We start from the raw sequence: 15710 nt of genomic DNA on the forward strand, positions 1-15710 counted from the left end.
AGCGAAGGAAGAATACTTAGCCCTATTCTTTGTCCGAGATTCGGGAACGTTATATGGTCGTCACAGGATGGAGTGAAAGTACGAACTGTTCTCTTGGCTCTGTGTTTACTGTGTGCTCTGCTCACTGTGTCTTTGGCCGTACGCAGGCCTCTGCTCGTAGATCTGCCCCATCTCCCCCTTTTTTGTTTAACACCAGACCATTTATTAACAAGGTGGCCATGACTCGTGCTTCTACTCGTTGTGACGCTCTTAGCAGGTTATATATCATACTAAACACAATTAAAAACAGAATCAAGAAGAACCCTGCTAAGGCAATAAATACCCAGATTCCTAAACTTAGCCCAGAAAGCCAATTTCTTTGGATTTACCCACGAGAAATCCTTTTGTAATATTTCAAATACATTGCGGTTCATTAAGTCTTGAATGTTTAGTATTTGAGCTTTTAGCTGGTCATGTAAAGGACGAATATTTTCTTGCAACGACATGTCAAAAGCACCTTGGAGATGGTGTTTAACCATTTCTCAGCCATGTAGCAACGTATTCCAGGGGAGAGATGTAACACAAAGTCTTCGAGAGTTGTACTCCCAATCACAATACAGAGAAAGACGTGTTTTTAATGCGTTTTGCCGATTCCCTATCCATATTACTGCTGTTTTATACCTTACTAGCATTAACTTTACACAATAAGATTGATTACATTCTTGTATACTTGCATTTTGAGCCGAAGCAAAGAGACGGATGAGAAGTACAAATCATTACAGAATTGTCTTGCTCGCAACTTCTATTTGTTGCAGTATTATCTGTGGTTAGCATGCACCCCGATTTAGGGTGCTTATAATACACCTTTGGTTGTTCAGGCCATTCAACACTTCTTACAAAATGTCGCTCTACTGCTGTGGATGACAAAGAAGACATGTTTAGAAAACTTAAAACATGAGTTGCTTTATACACTCACTCTTGAGGTGTCATACCTACGGGATTCCCCCTTTTTTGTTTAGCAAGCATGGTTTTTAAAGTATGATGCATACGCTCCACAATTGCTTGCCCAGTCGGGGAATGAGGAATACTGGTGACATGTTTAATACCTCATATCTGTAAAAAAAAAAAGACCTGTACTTTAGCGGACACATAAGCTGGTTCATTATCAGTTTTTATAGTTTTCGGTACTCCCACGACTGCGATGCATTGCAACCAACGTCGAATAACATCACAAGCCTTCTCTCCTGTATGAGCAGTAGCTACAACAAAGTGAGAAAACAAATCAACTGAAACATGTCCAAATTCCATAATGCGCGTAACATCGGATTGCCAAAGTTCATCAGGCGTAAGCCCTCGCGGGTTAACCCCCGCAAAGGATGGCAGAGGAGCCAGCTGCTGACAACCGGCACACGTTCACACAGTATCACGTGCTTGTTGTTGTGTCAAAGAAAATTGCTTCCTCAATGCCTTTGCATTTTGATGAAAAAAAATCATGCGACATTTTAGCTTGCTGCATAATGTTGGGAGTTGTTACCAACAGTGTGATAATCCGCAACTGTGTTTCCCTCAGTTAACGGGCCAAGTAAACAGCTATGAGAGCGTATCTGGACAATAAAATAAGGAAACAGTCTTTTTCATAAAAGCAACAGTAATTGCAGTAAGAGACTAAATAACCATTGGTTCTCTACTTGTTTTAGAAATGCTCCTTCAAGTCTTTGAACAATACCAGTAACACATTGAGATTCTGCCTACATTTAGCAGTTCCTGTTGAAATAAGTCCAAAGCCTTTACTGTGTCCCTGAACCATCTGCAAACACCGAACAGGTGCCATCAAGAGGCTTTGGTGCTAGCAGGATGCGCGGCTGTAAAGGAATTTGTGAAAGTGACTGTAATAGTCTGTGCCAGGGGAAAGAATAATTTATTTGCCCAATATAATGTACTAAGGAGGTTAAGACTTTGTGCTAACCAAGGGTCAAGGTCATCCTTTTTGGTGGGGACATGTATGTGGCTTGGATCCATTCCAGAAAGCTGCTGACAGCACAAACGACCCTGGAAAAACAATCGCGGTAACATTTCAATCATCGTAGTTACTGGTTTTGAAAAGGTATGTGGCAAAAATACCCACTCTAGTGCAGTCAGGCTCTTTGCGAGTGCATCATCCCACTGTCCTATCAGGGCATAAAGTTGAAATTCTTGTAGGAAGGTGTTCAATGCGTCTTGCAGCAGTAGTAGACTATATCTTATCTTGCAACATGCTGTAATGCCTTCGGAGCTGTTGGGGTTAATGAACATAGAACTTATGGGGGGGGGGCGGGGGCAGACACAGTGCTTCAGGGCATCCCCTGTATCTTCAAAGTGCGCTCATGTCTCTCTCCCCCTCGCTCATGTCTCTCTCCCCGTCTCTGACCCGAGACAGCCCCCTTATATCCTGCACTGGATTGAGTGGAGAAGTACAGGCTAGAGTCACTGCACGCGTGGCCAGTGCACGCAGCAAGTCCCACCAGACTCTCCTGCACTGGACTGAGTAGAAAAGTACAGGCCAGAGTCGCTGCACGCGTGGCCAGCGTATGCAGCGAGTCTCACCAAACTCATGATCCAGCTTTGCTAACAGCGGCTGTCTGATACGTGACTACATTGTTGTAATCCCGTCTTAGCTTCTTCTGTGAAGGTCGGGTTCTCATGGATACACACATAGTTTTTAGAGCAACATATTCTACAACTCGTACGAGGGTACGATGCAAAGCGGCATTTACAACTGATCGTATAATGCTTATTACACACGGCAAACAGCATACTAAACATAACAGACAAATTCCTTCCACACAGGCAATGAGTATAATTTGCTTCAACCAACCCCACCCCCAAGTCCAGCCAGCAAAGAGATTTCACCCAGTGGTCTCCACAAGTTGCTGGTTCGGTCGGTGCAGTTCCTGCAACTGGGCATGGATGGATTTGGAGTGGTCACTTAGATTCATACAATGCAGTCCTTTAAAATCTTGACAACCATGTCTGTGAGCTGAAAGCAAAAAATCAGTAGCAGTTCTGTTTTGCAACATCGCATATCGAATACTATCTACATCCAGCAACAACTCAGAAATAGCGGTACTAGTAGCATTGTTAAACTTATCCTTGGCAGCAAGAGAGTCCTTGTTATCACGAATCCTTGGCAGCAAAAGAGTCCTCGTTAGCAGGAGCGCATGCGGACTCCCTGTTCTTGCTGGTACTGTGCTTTGATCTTCTTCCACAACAGGCCAAGATTCTCAAGCAGCTAGATGAGGTGTCTGTGAGTCCATCACAGGCTTATGTCATCCAAACGTTTTTCTTGCCAGCACCCGAGACTGAATAACGATTGGTGTGATATATGTGTTTTCCAGCACCCAGGTGCGAGTCCCTTGAGTGTATTTACAATCCTCCTCGCCGATCTGCCGTTGCTTTCCCATATTCCACCCCCTTGCTCAGGAGACCGCTTCTGCTGGGTTCATTTTAGTCTCGCAGGGCATAACACAGAGCAGTCTACTAAGGCATGCAATAACATACATGTTGGGGGATGCGGCGGGCCCGTAGACCCTTTGACAGAAGAGATAGAGATTGCAGTGTAGCCGTAAGAAGGCCGCGAGTTGCGTCATATAAGGGCAAAGTAACAAAAAGGAGAAAGAAGAAGATCGCTTCAGAGAAGAAGGAGAGTTAGGCTGTGAGGAAGCCAGATTTTGAGCAATGCGAACAGGATTTCAATAACCAATCGTATTGTAGCTACGAGCGCGTGTGCTATGTAACCTAACCAATTGAAAGCGTAGAAAGAACACGTGAACGGAGTGTCAACAAAAGATTAGATATATAAGAAAGCCAAGTTTGTAATAAAGAGAGAGCTTAACTTAACTTTTCAAGGAGAGTCTTGTCGTTTGTCCGTCCCGACTGAAACGACAATTGGTGACCCCGACGTGATACTGAGGAAGAAGACGACTGGAAATAGTCGTGGGGACGGAGCCCAGTGAAGCTGAAGACAGCGGGCAGAGCTGTTGACGGATCCGGATCATATTTCAGAAGACACCTGTAGTAGGTGAGCCACTGGGGACATGGGAGAGAAGTTAACTAAGGAAGAGCAGACTGTACTCTCCACATGGACGCTGCTGTTAAAGCGGCAGGGCGTAATCCTCCCTGAAGTGACCTTGCGAAAAATGCTATTGTGGGGAAAGGAAGAGGGAGTAGAAGTAACGTCGGTTACGGCATTTAGTGTAACGCAATGGACAAACCTAGGGCAGACATTATTTGAGGAAGCTACGCTAATGCGTAGAAAGAACACATGAACAAAAGATTAGATATATAAGAAAGCCAAGTTTGTAATAAAGAGAGAGCTTAACTTAACTCTTCAAGGAGAGTCTTGTCGTTTGTCCGTCCCGACTGATTCACCCAAGAGTACTCAGGGAGCTGGCGAGAGAGCTCACCACGCCTCTCTCCATCATTTATCAACAATCCTGGTCAACAGGGCAGGTACCAGATGACTGGAGAGTGACTAATGTGACGCCCATCTACAAGAAGGGTCGGAAGGAGGATCCGGGGAACTACGGGCCTGTGAGCCTGACGTCGGTACCAGGGAAGATCATGGAGAGGATCATCTTGAGTGAGCTCTCACGGCAAGTGCAGGGCAGCCACGGAATCAGGGCCAGCCAGCATGGGTTTAGGAAAGGGAGGTCCTGCTTAACAACCTGATCTCTCTCTATGACCATGTGAGCCGCCTGCTGGATGCGGGGAAGGCTGTGGACGTTGTCTCTCTGGACTTTGGTAAGGCCTTTGACACCGTCCCCCACAGCATTCTCCTGGAGAAGCTGGCGAATCCTGGCATAGACAAGTGTACTTTTTGCTGGGTTAAAAACTGGCTGGATGGCCGTGCCCAGAGAGTTGTGATTGGTGGGGTGAAATCCTCTTGGCAGCCGGTCACCAGTGGTGTCCCTCAGGGCTCAGTTTTGGGGCCAGTTTTGTTTAATATCTTTATCAATGATCTGGATGAGCGGATTGTGTGCACCTTCAGTAAGTTTGCAGACGACACCAAACTAGGTGGGAGTGTTGATTGGCTTGAGGGAAGGAAGGCTCTACAGAGGGCCCTGGACAGGCTGGCTGGCTGGCTGGATGGATACACTACTACTGGACTGCACCTTCAGTCCAGTCGTGCTCATGAACTAGCACGGCCACTCTCGAGTCTTTGGTCGCGTTCGGTGAGAAACCAAAAGGACAAGCTACTTCAAAAAGTGCAGTTTATTTAAGCAACAGATAGATAGGTTCTTAGGGCAGCCGGTGATAAATACACTGTCTGCAAAGCACGTGCAAATGAAAGTATTGTTACATCTACAAAACGCGGGACAAAGTTCTAACGATACAGCCTGGCTATACATGTAGAAAAGAGAGTCTCTAGAGAAATTTCTAAGTTTCCCGAGGAAGCCCTCGGTATAATCTAAGTCTTACCCAAAGGCGTCCCTATGGGGGGGAAGAGAGGCTCAGCCCGTCGCCTGCTCCCAGAAGTCAGTGATGGAATTCTTTGCGATGGTGTCTTCCCTGGGTATCCCCCCTCTCTCGGGCTATTTTTCTACTATTTGTTATCTTCGAGGTGGAGTTTGAGTGACTTTAGTCATACATACTTTTATCATGAGTGGTGTAAATTTTTCTCGCTTCACAATTAAAGGTCTAGTTTACGAGAAGCTCAGGGCGCAGGCTCAAGAAGGAGCAGTTGCACCTTGCAGGCGGGTAGCCTTCGGGGTGGAGATGTGTTTTGGTATTATAATGACATTCTAATGAGCAAAGTTCGCACAAAGGACAGCATTTCATCAAAATTTGACAAAATGTTGGCTCCGAGTATGGAGCAGGCAGCTAATTGGCAGCTTATCTGTTTCCTGGTATCATCCCATTCCCGTATCCGCTATACATCCTAAGGTAAAGCCGCAGAATAATTGCATCCCGTCCCGTACCTCATGTAGCTTATCAGGGAACCACAGGTGTTGTATTCTTCATGCCAGCTGCGGCTGTTTTCTCCCTCAGAAGCCTCTTGATTTTCTACTTTTCCTTCCTGTGTGAACAACGCTGTACTTTTGTGTTTTTAGCCAATGTAGTATTTATTCCACAGGGGGGCAGCGAGGTCTGTCCCTGTCCCCCTCCCCCACCCTCTGCCCTCGGCAGGACAAGGTGAACCAGGTCCTCACCTCCTACCTGTGGGTCCGTCAGGCCTGGCTGGACGCCCACCTCGCCTGGGACAAGGACGCTTACGGTGGCATTGACAGCATCCGCATCCCCAGCAGCTACGTCTGGCGGCCGCACATCATCATCCTCTACAACGAGTGGGTGCTGCTCACCCTCCCCCACCCCCCGGCTGCTCCCGGAGCTGGGGGGGCTGAGGCTGGGGCTGGGGGTGTTGCCAACGGGGAGCAGGGGGGGTCCTGGTGTGGGGGATGTGGGGAGACGGTCACCTCGACTGGGTGAGAAGGCGGCGGCAGGAGGTGCTGGCATCAGCCTGGTGTGCCACCCACCTGGCAGCTGGGATGTGCCACCACGGGGGTGACCAGGGGCAGCGAGCCCCCTCTTCCTGGGGGTGACGTGGGGAGGGGACACGGGGTTGGGGACCAGTGCTCGGCCCCGGCCCCGCAGACCCTTGCCCCACGTGGGGCTCGGGGCCATCCTGGCCCCACAGCGATCCCTCCCCCAGCACCGACGACGGCTTTGGCGGCTCGGTGGAGACCAACGTGGTGCTGCGCTCCGACGGGCACATCACATGGGACTCGCCCGCCATCACCAAGAGCTCCTGCAAGGTGGATGTCTCCTACTTGCCCTTTGACGGGCAGCGGTGCCGCCTCACCTTCGGCTCCTGGACCTACAACGGGAACCAGATCGACCTCCGCAACCAGCTGGACACCGGGGACCTGACGGACTTCGTGGAGAACGTGGAGTGGGAGGCGCTGGGCATGCCGGCTGTAATAAATAGAATCATGTTTGTTAATCAAATCAGGCTTTCTTAAAGGCTGGTGAAAACTTACACTGTTTCGACTCTTCACATACTTAAATCCCAGGCATCCGGTGTGCTGTCTGGTGCACTTTGATACCTCAAGGCCTAAATCACAGGCATCTGGTGTGTTTTAACACTTCAAAGGGAAGAGCTAAGTTGTGAGATAAGCTGAAAAGAGTCTCCCCAAGGACACTGATAAAGATGAGGAGCCTTCAGCCCCACCACCATCAGGAGGCGGGACAAGACCGACCCCCTAGCAACACGTCGCTCAGACACAGAATATACCAGGATTGACACATATACGGGAACCAGAAGAGTATATAATCAACTACTTTCGGGAAGTGGCTGTGCGCCGTTGGCGGAGCAAAGACTCCCCGGCCGCCCAGCGCTGTTTTGCTTGCTGCCGCTTGCTTCATAAACTAATTTGATTAATTGGACTGGTTCCTGTCAATTATTGGGCCACAATCTATAACAAATTTGGTGCCGTAACTCGGATAGAGGCAATTTGGCTGTAAACCTCACAGGGGGGCGCCCCGCTGAGTAAGCGGCCCCTGTTGGGGGTTTTTACACCCAAAACCTCTACCGACGAACTCGAAATTCGGCAGCAAGCAAATAAAAGCCGGCAACCCCGTAAACTTTGTGCACGAAGACCCGAACGAAGACTCAGGAGTGAGTAAGTATAGGCCGGTGATCCGTTCGGTTGGGGTTGGGTATCCTGGAGTGTGCCTGTGTGAGACGTCCACTTGAGGACGAAGCAAGTGCGGACCCCTTAGTAGTGTGGTTCCCATCTCCCGCGAGGGACTGGGCCACGAACAGGGGGAAAAGATTGTGTGCGTGTGTGAAGGCACTCCGGAAGATGGGACAGAAGAAAAGCAAGCCTTCTGATCCCATGGGTGGGTCGGTGCCTAAGGTTAGGTTACCCCAGATACCGCCAGACAGTTTGTTAGGATTAATGATTAAATATTGGGATGATTACCCTTCTAGGCAGGGTAAGGATAAAGCAAAAATGATACGTTATTGTATGGAAGTTTGGGGTGGGAAACAAATTAGAAGTGACCACCTGTATTGGCCCGGTTTTGGGTCCTTTGAAGATTGGATATGCCAGGCTTTACATACTTATGTTAATTCTAAGGAACCCTTTAGCCTGGAGGAGAGTGAATATGCACACTTGTGGATAAGGTCAGAGACTAGAGTAAATCTATATCACTTGAGAGAGAAGAAACAGGGGGGTAGGAAAAAAACCAATTTGTAGCTAAATCATGGACGGACTTTAGAAAGAAGCTGGAGAAAGTGGAGGATTGGCAGGATAGGGGTTTGGATGAATTGTTAAGGGAAGCCCAGAAAGTGTATGTCCGCAGGGAGGAGGAAATACATAAGAAACAAGCCAGAATGTTGGTAGCTGCAGTCAGAGAAGGGCAAAGGACGTCAACCCCTGGAAAAGGGTTTGAAGCTCGCCAGATAAGACAGGAGACCCGAAAACCTTTAAGAGGGAGAGAATGGGGAACTGTGGTTTGTTTTTATTGTGGAGGAAAAGGGCATGTTAAAAAGGACTGCAGAAAGAGAATGATGGATGAGAAAATGTTCAAAGACTAGGGGTGTCAGGGGCTCTATTTGCTGGGAACCCGAGGAAAAAAAAACAAAAAAAACAAAAAAAAAAAACACGAGAGCCCTTGATAAAACTAAAAGTGGGTCCCCAGCAACAAGAAATTGAGTTCCTAGTGGACTCGGGAGCAGAAAGATCTACCGTTCAAAAATTGCCCCAAGGATGTAAAATATCCTCGGCGACTACACAGGTTATTGGAGCAAAAGGAGAACCTTTTGGAATACCCGTAATAAAGGATGTGTTTTTTGAAACCCATTCTAAGGTAGGGGTGGGGTCCCTGCTACTCATGCCTGAAGCAGACTATAATTTATTGGGCCGAGATTTGATGATTGAATTAGGAATTGGCTTAGAAGTAAAAAATGAAACACTAAAAAAAATTAAACTGTGTCCCTTACGAGTAATAGATGAAGAGAAAATAAATCCTGAAGTCTGGTACACCCCGGAAACAGTAGGTAAGTTAGATATTGAACCCTTTTCAGTAACAATAAGGAACCCAGAAATACCAGTCAGAATAAAACAATACCCCCTTCCTAGAGAAGGGAGGCTAGGTTTGAAACCTGAGATCCAAAGATTACTTGAAAAGGGGTTGCTAGAACCCTGTATGTCTCCTTTTAATACTCCCATCCTGCCTGAAAAAAAAAAAACAAAAAAACAAACAAACGAAAAAAAAAAGCCGGATGGAAAATATAGGTTAGTACATGACTTATGAGAAATTAACCAGAGAACAATAGCTAGATTCCCGGTGGTGGCGAATCCACACACCCTCCTGAGTCAAATAGGGCCCGATAATCAATGGTATAGTGTAATAGATCTGAAGGATGCATTCTGGGCATGCCCTCTCAAAGAAGATTGCCGAGATTACTTTGCTTTTGAATGGGAAGACCCAGATAACCATCGGAAACAATTACGGCGGACGGTATTGCCCCAAGGGTTTACCGAATCTCCGAACTTGTTCGGACAAGCCTTAGAACAAATCCTGAAGGGGTATGAGTTAAGTGAAGGAGTCACACTGGTCCAATCTGTGGATGATTTGCTCCTAGCTGGTGATAGCGAAGAAAAAGTGAGGCAGGAAAGTATTAAGTTACTAAATTTTTTGAGTTTACAAGGATTGAAGGTATCAAAATCAAAACTACAATTTGTTGAGAAAGAAGTAAAATATCTGGGACACAGACTAAGCAAGGGAACTAAGAAATTAGACCCCGAAAGGGTGAATGGCATATTGTCATTACCGGCTCCTAGAACTAAAAGACAGGTTAGGCAATTATTAGGTCTCTTTGGCTATTGCAGGCAATGGATTGAGAACTATAGCAAAAAGGTGAAGTTCCTCTATACCAAATTAACTAAGGATGGATTATTGAAATGGTCGGAGGATGATGATAAACAATTAGAAACACTAAAAACTGATTTAGTAAATGCCCCAGTTTTGAGCCTGCCAGATGTAAAGAAACCATTTTATCTATTTATCAATGTTGATGAAGGGACCGCATTTGGGGTATTAGCACAAGAATGGGCAGGAAGAAAGAAACCTGTGGGATACTTATCTAAACTCCTGGACCCTGTAAGTAGGGGTTGGCCTACCTGCCTTCAAGTGGTAGTAGCCGCAGCCCTTTTGGTAGAGGAAGCCCATAAAATTACCTTTGGAGGAGAATTGAGGGTATTATCACCTCACAACATCAGGGGAATTTTGCAACAAAAAGCTGACAAATGGATAACAGATGCCCCGGCTCCTAAAATATAAAGGCATCCTAATTTCCTCTCCCAAACTGGAACTCGAGGTAACAAGCGTGCAGAATCCAGCACAGTTTTTGTATGGGGAGCCGAGTGACAAAATAACTCATGATTGTCTTTACAACATTGAGGAGCAAACAAAAATCAGACCAGATTTAGATGAGGAAGAACTTGGAGAAGGAGAAAAGCTATTTGTAGATGGATCATCCCGGGTAGTTGAAGGAAAGAGAAAATCAGCATTTGCAATCATTGATGGGAAAACATTTAGTGTAATAGAATCAGGACCTCTGAGTCCTAGTTGGTCTGCACAGGCTTGTGAACTATATGCTGTATTAAGAGCCTTGCAACTTTTAAAAGGTAAAATTGGAACCATATATACGGATTCAAAATATGCCTTTGGCGTAGTGCATACTTTTGGAAAAATTTGGGAAGAAAGGGGTTTAATAAATTCTCAAGGAAAAGGATTAATACACCAGGAATTAATAATCCAGGTCTTACAAGCATTACGAGGACCAGCGGGAATAGCCGTAGTACATTTAAAAGGACACCAAAAAGGATTAAGCCCATTAGTCAGAGGAAACAATCTTGCTGATCAAGAAGCAAAAAGAGCGGCATTAATGGTGATCCAGACTAAAAGAACTCGGGAGGACTGTATAACTTGTGGAAAGGAATCAGACGAATTCCCATGTTATGAGTGTTGGAAGGATTTTGGAATCGATGCAGTCCCTGAAGACTACCCCTGCTGCCGAGAAGATGATACCCCTCGTGGCTCAAAGCAACCGAGTTGACGAGCGAGGCAGAGGAGTACAAAGCTGTGGAGAACAGAACCCAAAGAGTGGGACTGTACAAAGACACTGGGAGGACTGCCTCAGTGTTAACCAAGGGAATCGCACGAAATGCCCCGGGGAGGAGTGATAGCACTGAAAAGGACTGGGTAATTGGAGTGAGTGTTCAAACTAAACTTATTAGCCGGCCGGGTTTCCACCCTTCTCGCCACACTCTAATTTTAATTTTACTAAATCTTGTAGGTGTCTTATTGTTTGCACAGCAAGGGGGGTTGTGTGTTGCTCTGGATGAGGAATGCTGCGTATATGCAGATCACACTGGAGTAGTTAGAGACACCATGACAAAACTACGAGAAGGATTAGAAAAAAGAAAGAAAGAAAGAGAAGCACAGCAAAGTTGGTATGAATCCTGGTTCAATTATTCCCCATGGATGACTACGCTATTGTCTACCATTGCGGGACCTATGCTACTATTAATTTTGGGATTAACATTTGGCCCTTGTATATTGAACAGAGTAATTGAAATTGTAAAGGGCAGACTGGAAGCTGCCCATTTAATGCTTCTCAGGGCTAAATACGAGTCATTAGATCAGGAACCAGCAATAGAAGAAACATTAGCTTTAAGTCACGCTGAACTCCAAAGATTTGATGAACAAAATGGTAAATAAAAAAAAAAAAAAAAAGGGGGGGGGGGATTGTAATAAACAGAATCATGTTTGTTAATCAAATCAGGCTTTCTTAAAGGCTGGTGAAAACTTACACTGTTTCGACTCTTCACATACTTAAATCGCAGGCATCCAGCGTGCTATCTGGTGCACTTTGACACCTCAAGGCCTAAATCACAGGCATCCGGTGTGCTGTCTGGGGCACTTTGATACCTCAAGGCCTAAATCACAGGCATCTGGTGTGTTTTAACACTTCAAAGGGAAGAGCTAAGTTGTGAGATAAGCTGAAAAGAGTCTCCCCAAGGACACTGATAAAGATGAGGAGCCTTCAGCCCCACCACCATCAGGAGGCGGGACAAGACCGACCCCCTAGCAACACGTCGCTCAGACACAGAATATACCAGGATTGACACATATACGGGAACCAGAAGAGTATATAATCAACTACTTTCGGGAAGTGGGTGTGCGCCGTTGGCGGAGCAAAGACTCCCCGGCCGCCCAGCGCTGTTTTGCTTGCTGCCGCTTGCTTAATAAACTAATTTGATTAATCGGACTGGTTCCTGTCAATTATTGGGCCACAATCTATAACACCGGCCACGAGGAACGTCATCACCTACGGCTGCTGCTCCGAGCCCTACCCTGATGTCACCTACACGCTGCTCCTCTGCCGCCGCGCCTCCTTCTACATAGAATCATAGAATCGCTGAGGTTGGAAGGGACCTTTAAGATCATCAAGTCCAACCTTTAACCTACCCTGACAAAAGCCACTTCTAAACATGTCCCTAAGTGCCCCATCTACCCTTTTTTTTAAACACCTCCTGGGATGGTGAATCCACCACCTCCCTGGGCAGCCTATTCCAATGTTTAATAACCCTTTCAGTGAAAAAATGTTTCCTAATATCCAATCTAAACCTCCCCTGACATAACTTGAACCCGTTTCCTCTCATCCTATCACTTGTCACCAGGGAGAAGAGGTCAGCCCCCATCTCTCTCCAACCTCCTTTCAGGGAGTTGCAGAGAGCGAGAAGGTCTCCCCTCAGCCTCCTCTTCTCCAGGCTAAACAACCCCAGCTCCCTCAGTCGTTCTTCATAAGGTTTGTCCTCCAGACCCCTCACCAGCTTTGTAGCCCTTCTCTGGACACGCTCCAACACCTCAATGTCCCTCTTGTAGCGAGGGGCCCAAAACTGAACGCAGTACTCGAGGTGGGGCCTCACCAGTGCCGAGTACAGGGGGATGATCACTTCCCTAGTCCGGCTCACCACGCTATTCCTGATACAGGCTAGGATGCTGTTGGCCTTCTTGGCCACCTGGGCACACTGCTGGCTCCTATTCAACCGGCTGTCAACCAACACCCCCAGGTCCTTTTTTGACGGGCTGCTTTCGAGCCACTCCGCCCCAATCCTGTAGCGCTGCATGGGGTTGTTGTGACCCAAGTGCAGGACCCGGCACTTGGCCTTGTTGAACCTCATACCATTGGTCTCAGCCCATCGGTCCAGCCTGTCCACATCCCTCTGCAGAGCCAACCTCCCCTCAAGCAGATCAACACGCCCGCCCAGCTTAGTGTCATCTGCAAACTTACGGAGGGTGCATTCGATCCCCTCATCCAGATCATTGATAAAGATATTAAAGAGAACCGGCCCCAGCACCGAGCCCTGGGGGACACCACTTGTGACCGGACACCAACTGGATTTAACTCCATTTACCACCACTCTCTGGGCACGGCCATCCAGCCAGTTTTTTACCCAGCGAAGAGTACACCTGTCCAGGCCATGAGCAGCCAGTTTCTCCAGGAGAATGCTGTGGGAAACGGTGTCAAAAGCTTTGCAAAAATCCAAGTAGATAACATCCACAGCTTTTCCCTCATCCACTAAGTGGGTCACCTTATCGTAGAAGGATCTTAGGTTTGATAGGCATGACCTGCCCTTCACAAACCCATGCTGACTGGGCCTGATCACCCTGTTCTCCTGCATGTGCCGTGTAATGGCACTGAGGAGGATCTGTTCCATGACCTTCCCAGGCACCGAGGTCAGACTGACTGGCCTGTAGTTCCCCGGATCCTCCTTCCGACCCTTCTTGTGGATGGGTGTCACATTTGCTAACCTCCAGTCAGCTGGGACCTCCCCGGTTGTCCAGGACTGCTCATAAATGATGCAAAGTGGCCTGGCAAGCACTTCCGCCAGCTCTTTCAATACCCTTGGGTGGATCCCATCCGGCCCCATAGATTTGTGCAGCTCCAGGTGCTGAAGCAGGTCCCTCACCGTTTCCCTTTGGATTACAGGGGCTTCATTCTGCTCCCCATCCCTGTCTTCTAGCTCAGGGGTCTGGGTACTCAGGGAACAACTGGTCCTACTGCTGAAGACTGAGGCAAAGACTGCATTAAGTACCTCAGCCTTTTCCTCATCCTTGGTCACTATGTTCACATCTTCAGCCTGCTCCTGCCCTGCATCATGGTCTCCTTCCTGGCACCCCTTGGCTTCTACCTGCCGGCCGACTCCGGGGAGAAGGTCTCACTGGGGGTGACAGTGCTGCTGGCCCTCACCGTCTTCCAGCTGCTGGTGGCGGAGAGCATGCAGCCCTCGGAGAGCGTCCCGCTCATCGGTGAGCCTTGATGGCACCCAGGACCCTCCCATGGGACCAGGGCGTCTGCACCGGGGTGGTGGGCACCCCCCCATGCCAGGGGGGGTTTCGATGGGGGGAGGTGGGCACAGGTCTCTCCCCACCCCGCTGCGGCATCACCACCCATTACCCACGCAGGGAAGTACTACATCGCCACCATGACCATGATCACGGCCTCCACCGCGCTGACCATCTTCATCATGAACGTCCACCACTGCGGCCCGGGGGCCCGGCCCGTGCCCCCCTGGGCCAGGTGGCTCATCCTCCACCACATGGCCCAGCTCTGCTGTGTCTACGAGGTGGGCGAGAGCTGCAAGAGCCCCCAGCGGGTGCTGGGCAGGCGGGCGGGCAGGGAGGACACTGGGGGGCCGGGGGAGAGCCCCATGGAGGGGGAGGTGGGTGCCGAGGCAGGGGGCTGTCCCCGGGACCGCTGCCTGTGCCACCATGATGGCCTGCTGAGGAACGTGGGCTACGTCGCCAGCTGCTTCTGGCATCACCAAGCCTCCCAGCGCCGGACCGGCGAGTGGAAGAAGGTGGCCAAGGTGATGGACCGCTTCTTCATGTGGGTCTTCTTCCTCATGGTCGTCCTCATGAGTGTGCTGGTCCTGGGCAATGCTGCCTGATGGCCCCGTGGACTCACTGCCCCCAGGGGCAGTGGTGGCCACGGGTGCCCCATGGGGGTGGCTCGTCCTGAGCCCCCCTTGGCCCTTCATGGACCTGCAGGGTGGAAGATCCACCAGCGCCAGGGAAGAGGAGCCTGAGAGCGGGAACCTGACTCGGCCGGGGCTGCCCCAGCTGCAGGGTTGAGGGGTCACGGCCCCCCGAGCAGTTGTCTGGGTGGTGACGTAGAGAAATATAGATGTAGAATCATAGAATCACAGAATGGTTTGGGTGGGAAGGGACCTTAAAGATCATCTCATTCCACCCCCCTGCCCTGGGCAGGGACACCTCCCACCAACCCAGCTTGCTCCAAGCCCCGGCCAACCTGGCCTTGAACCCCTCCAGGGATGGGGCAGCCACAGCTTCTCTGGGCAACCTGGGCCAGGGGCTCACCGCCCTCACAGCCAAGAATTTCTGCCTCAGATCTCAGCTCAATCTCCCCTCTTGCATTGGAAACCCCTTCCCCCTCGTCCCATGGCTCCCCTCCCTCATCCAGAGTCCCTCCCCAGCTTTCCTGGAGCCCCTTGAGGGACTGGAAGGGGCTCCAAGGTCTCCACGGACCTTTCTTTCTCCAGCCTGAACGCCCCCAACTCTCTCAGCCTGTCCTCACAGCAGAGGGCCTCCAGCCCTCCCAGCATCTCCGGGGCCTCCTCTGGACCACATATATATATTTATATATATATATAAAG

The 15710-nt window shown here is 48.9% G+C and overlaps 1 protein-coding gene across 1 annotated transcript in view; it reads left to right on the top strand.

Annotated features, from left to right (window-relative positions):
- The window catches only part of LOC128901360 (neuronal acetylcholine receptor subunit alpha-10-like), a 41811-nt gene extending 26827 nt beyond the window's left edge, over nucleotides 1–14984 (top strand). Inside the window, exons 2-6 of the mRNA XM_054183328.1 lie at nucleotides 6151–6302; nucleotides 6668–6926; nucleotides 12336–12431; nucleotides 14166–14343; nucleotides 14500–14984. Of these exons, the coding sequence (XP_054039303.1) occupies nucleotides 6151–6302; nucleotides 6668–6926; nucleotides 12336–12431; nucleotides 14166–14343; nucleotides 14500–14984 (1170 nt within the window). The remainder of the gene's footprint in view (nucleotides 1–6150; nucleotides 6303–6667; nucleotides 6927–12335; nucleotides 12432–14165; nucleotides 14344–14499) is intronic.
- The last annotated feature ends 726 nt before the right edge of the window (nucleotides 14985–15710 follow it).

The sequence above is a fragment of the Rissa tridactyla genome, chromosome 1, assembly GCF_028500815.1.
Source record: "Rissa tridactyla isolate bRisTri1 chromosome 1, bRisTri1.patW.cur.20221130, whole genome shotgun sequence".
Taxonomy (NCBI): domain Eukaryota; kingdom Metazoa; phylum Chordata; class Aves; order Charadriiformes; family Laridae; genus Rissa; species Rissa tridactyla.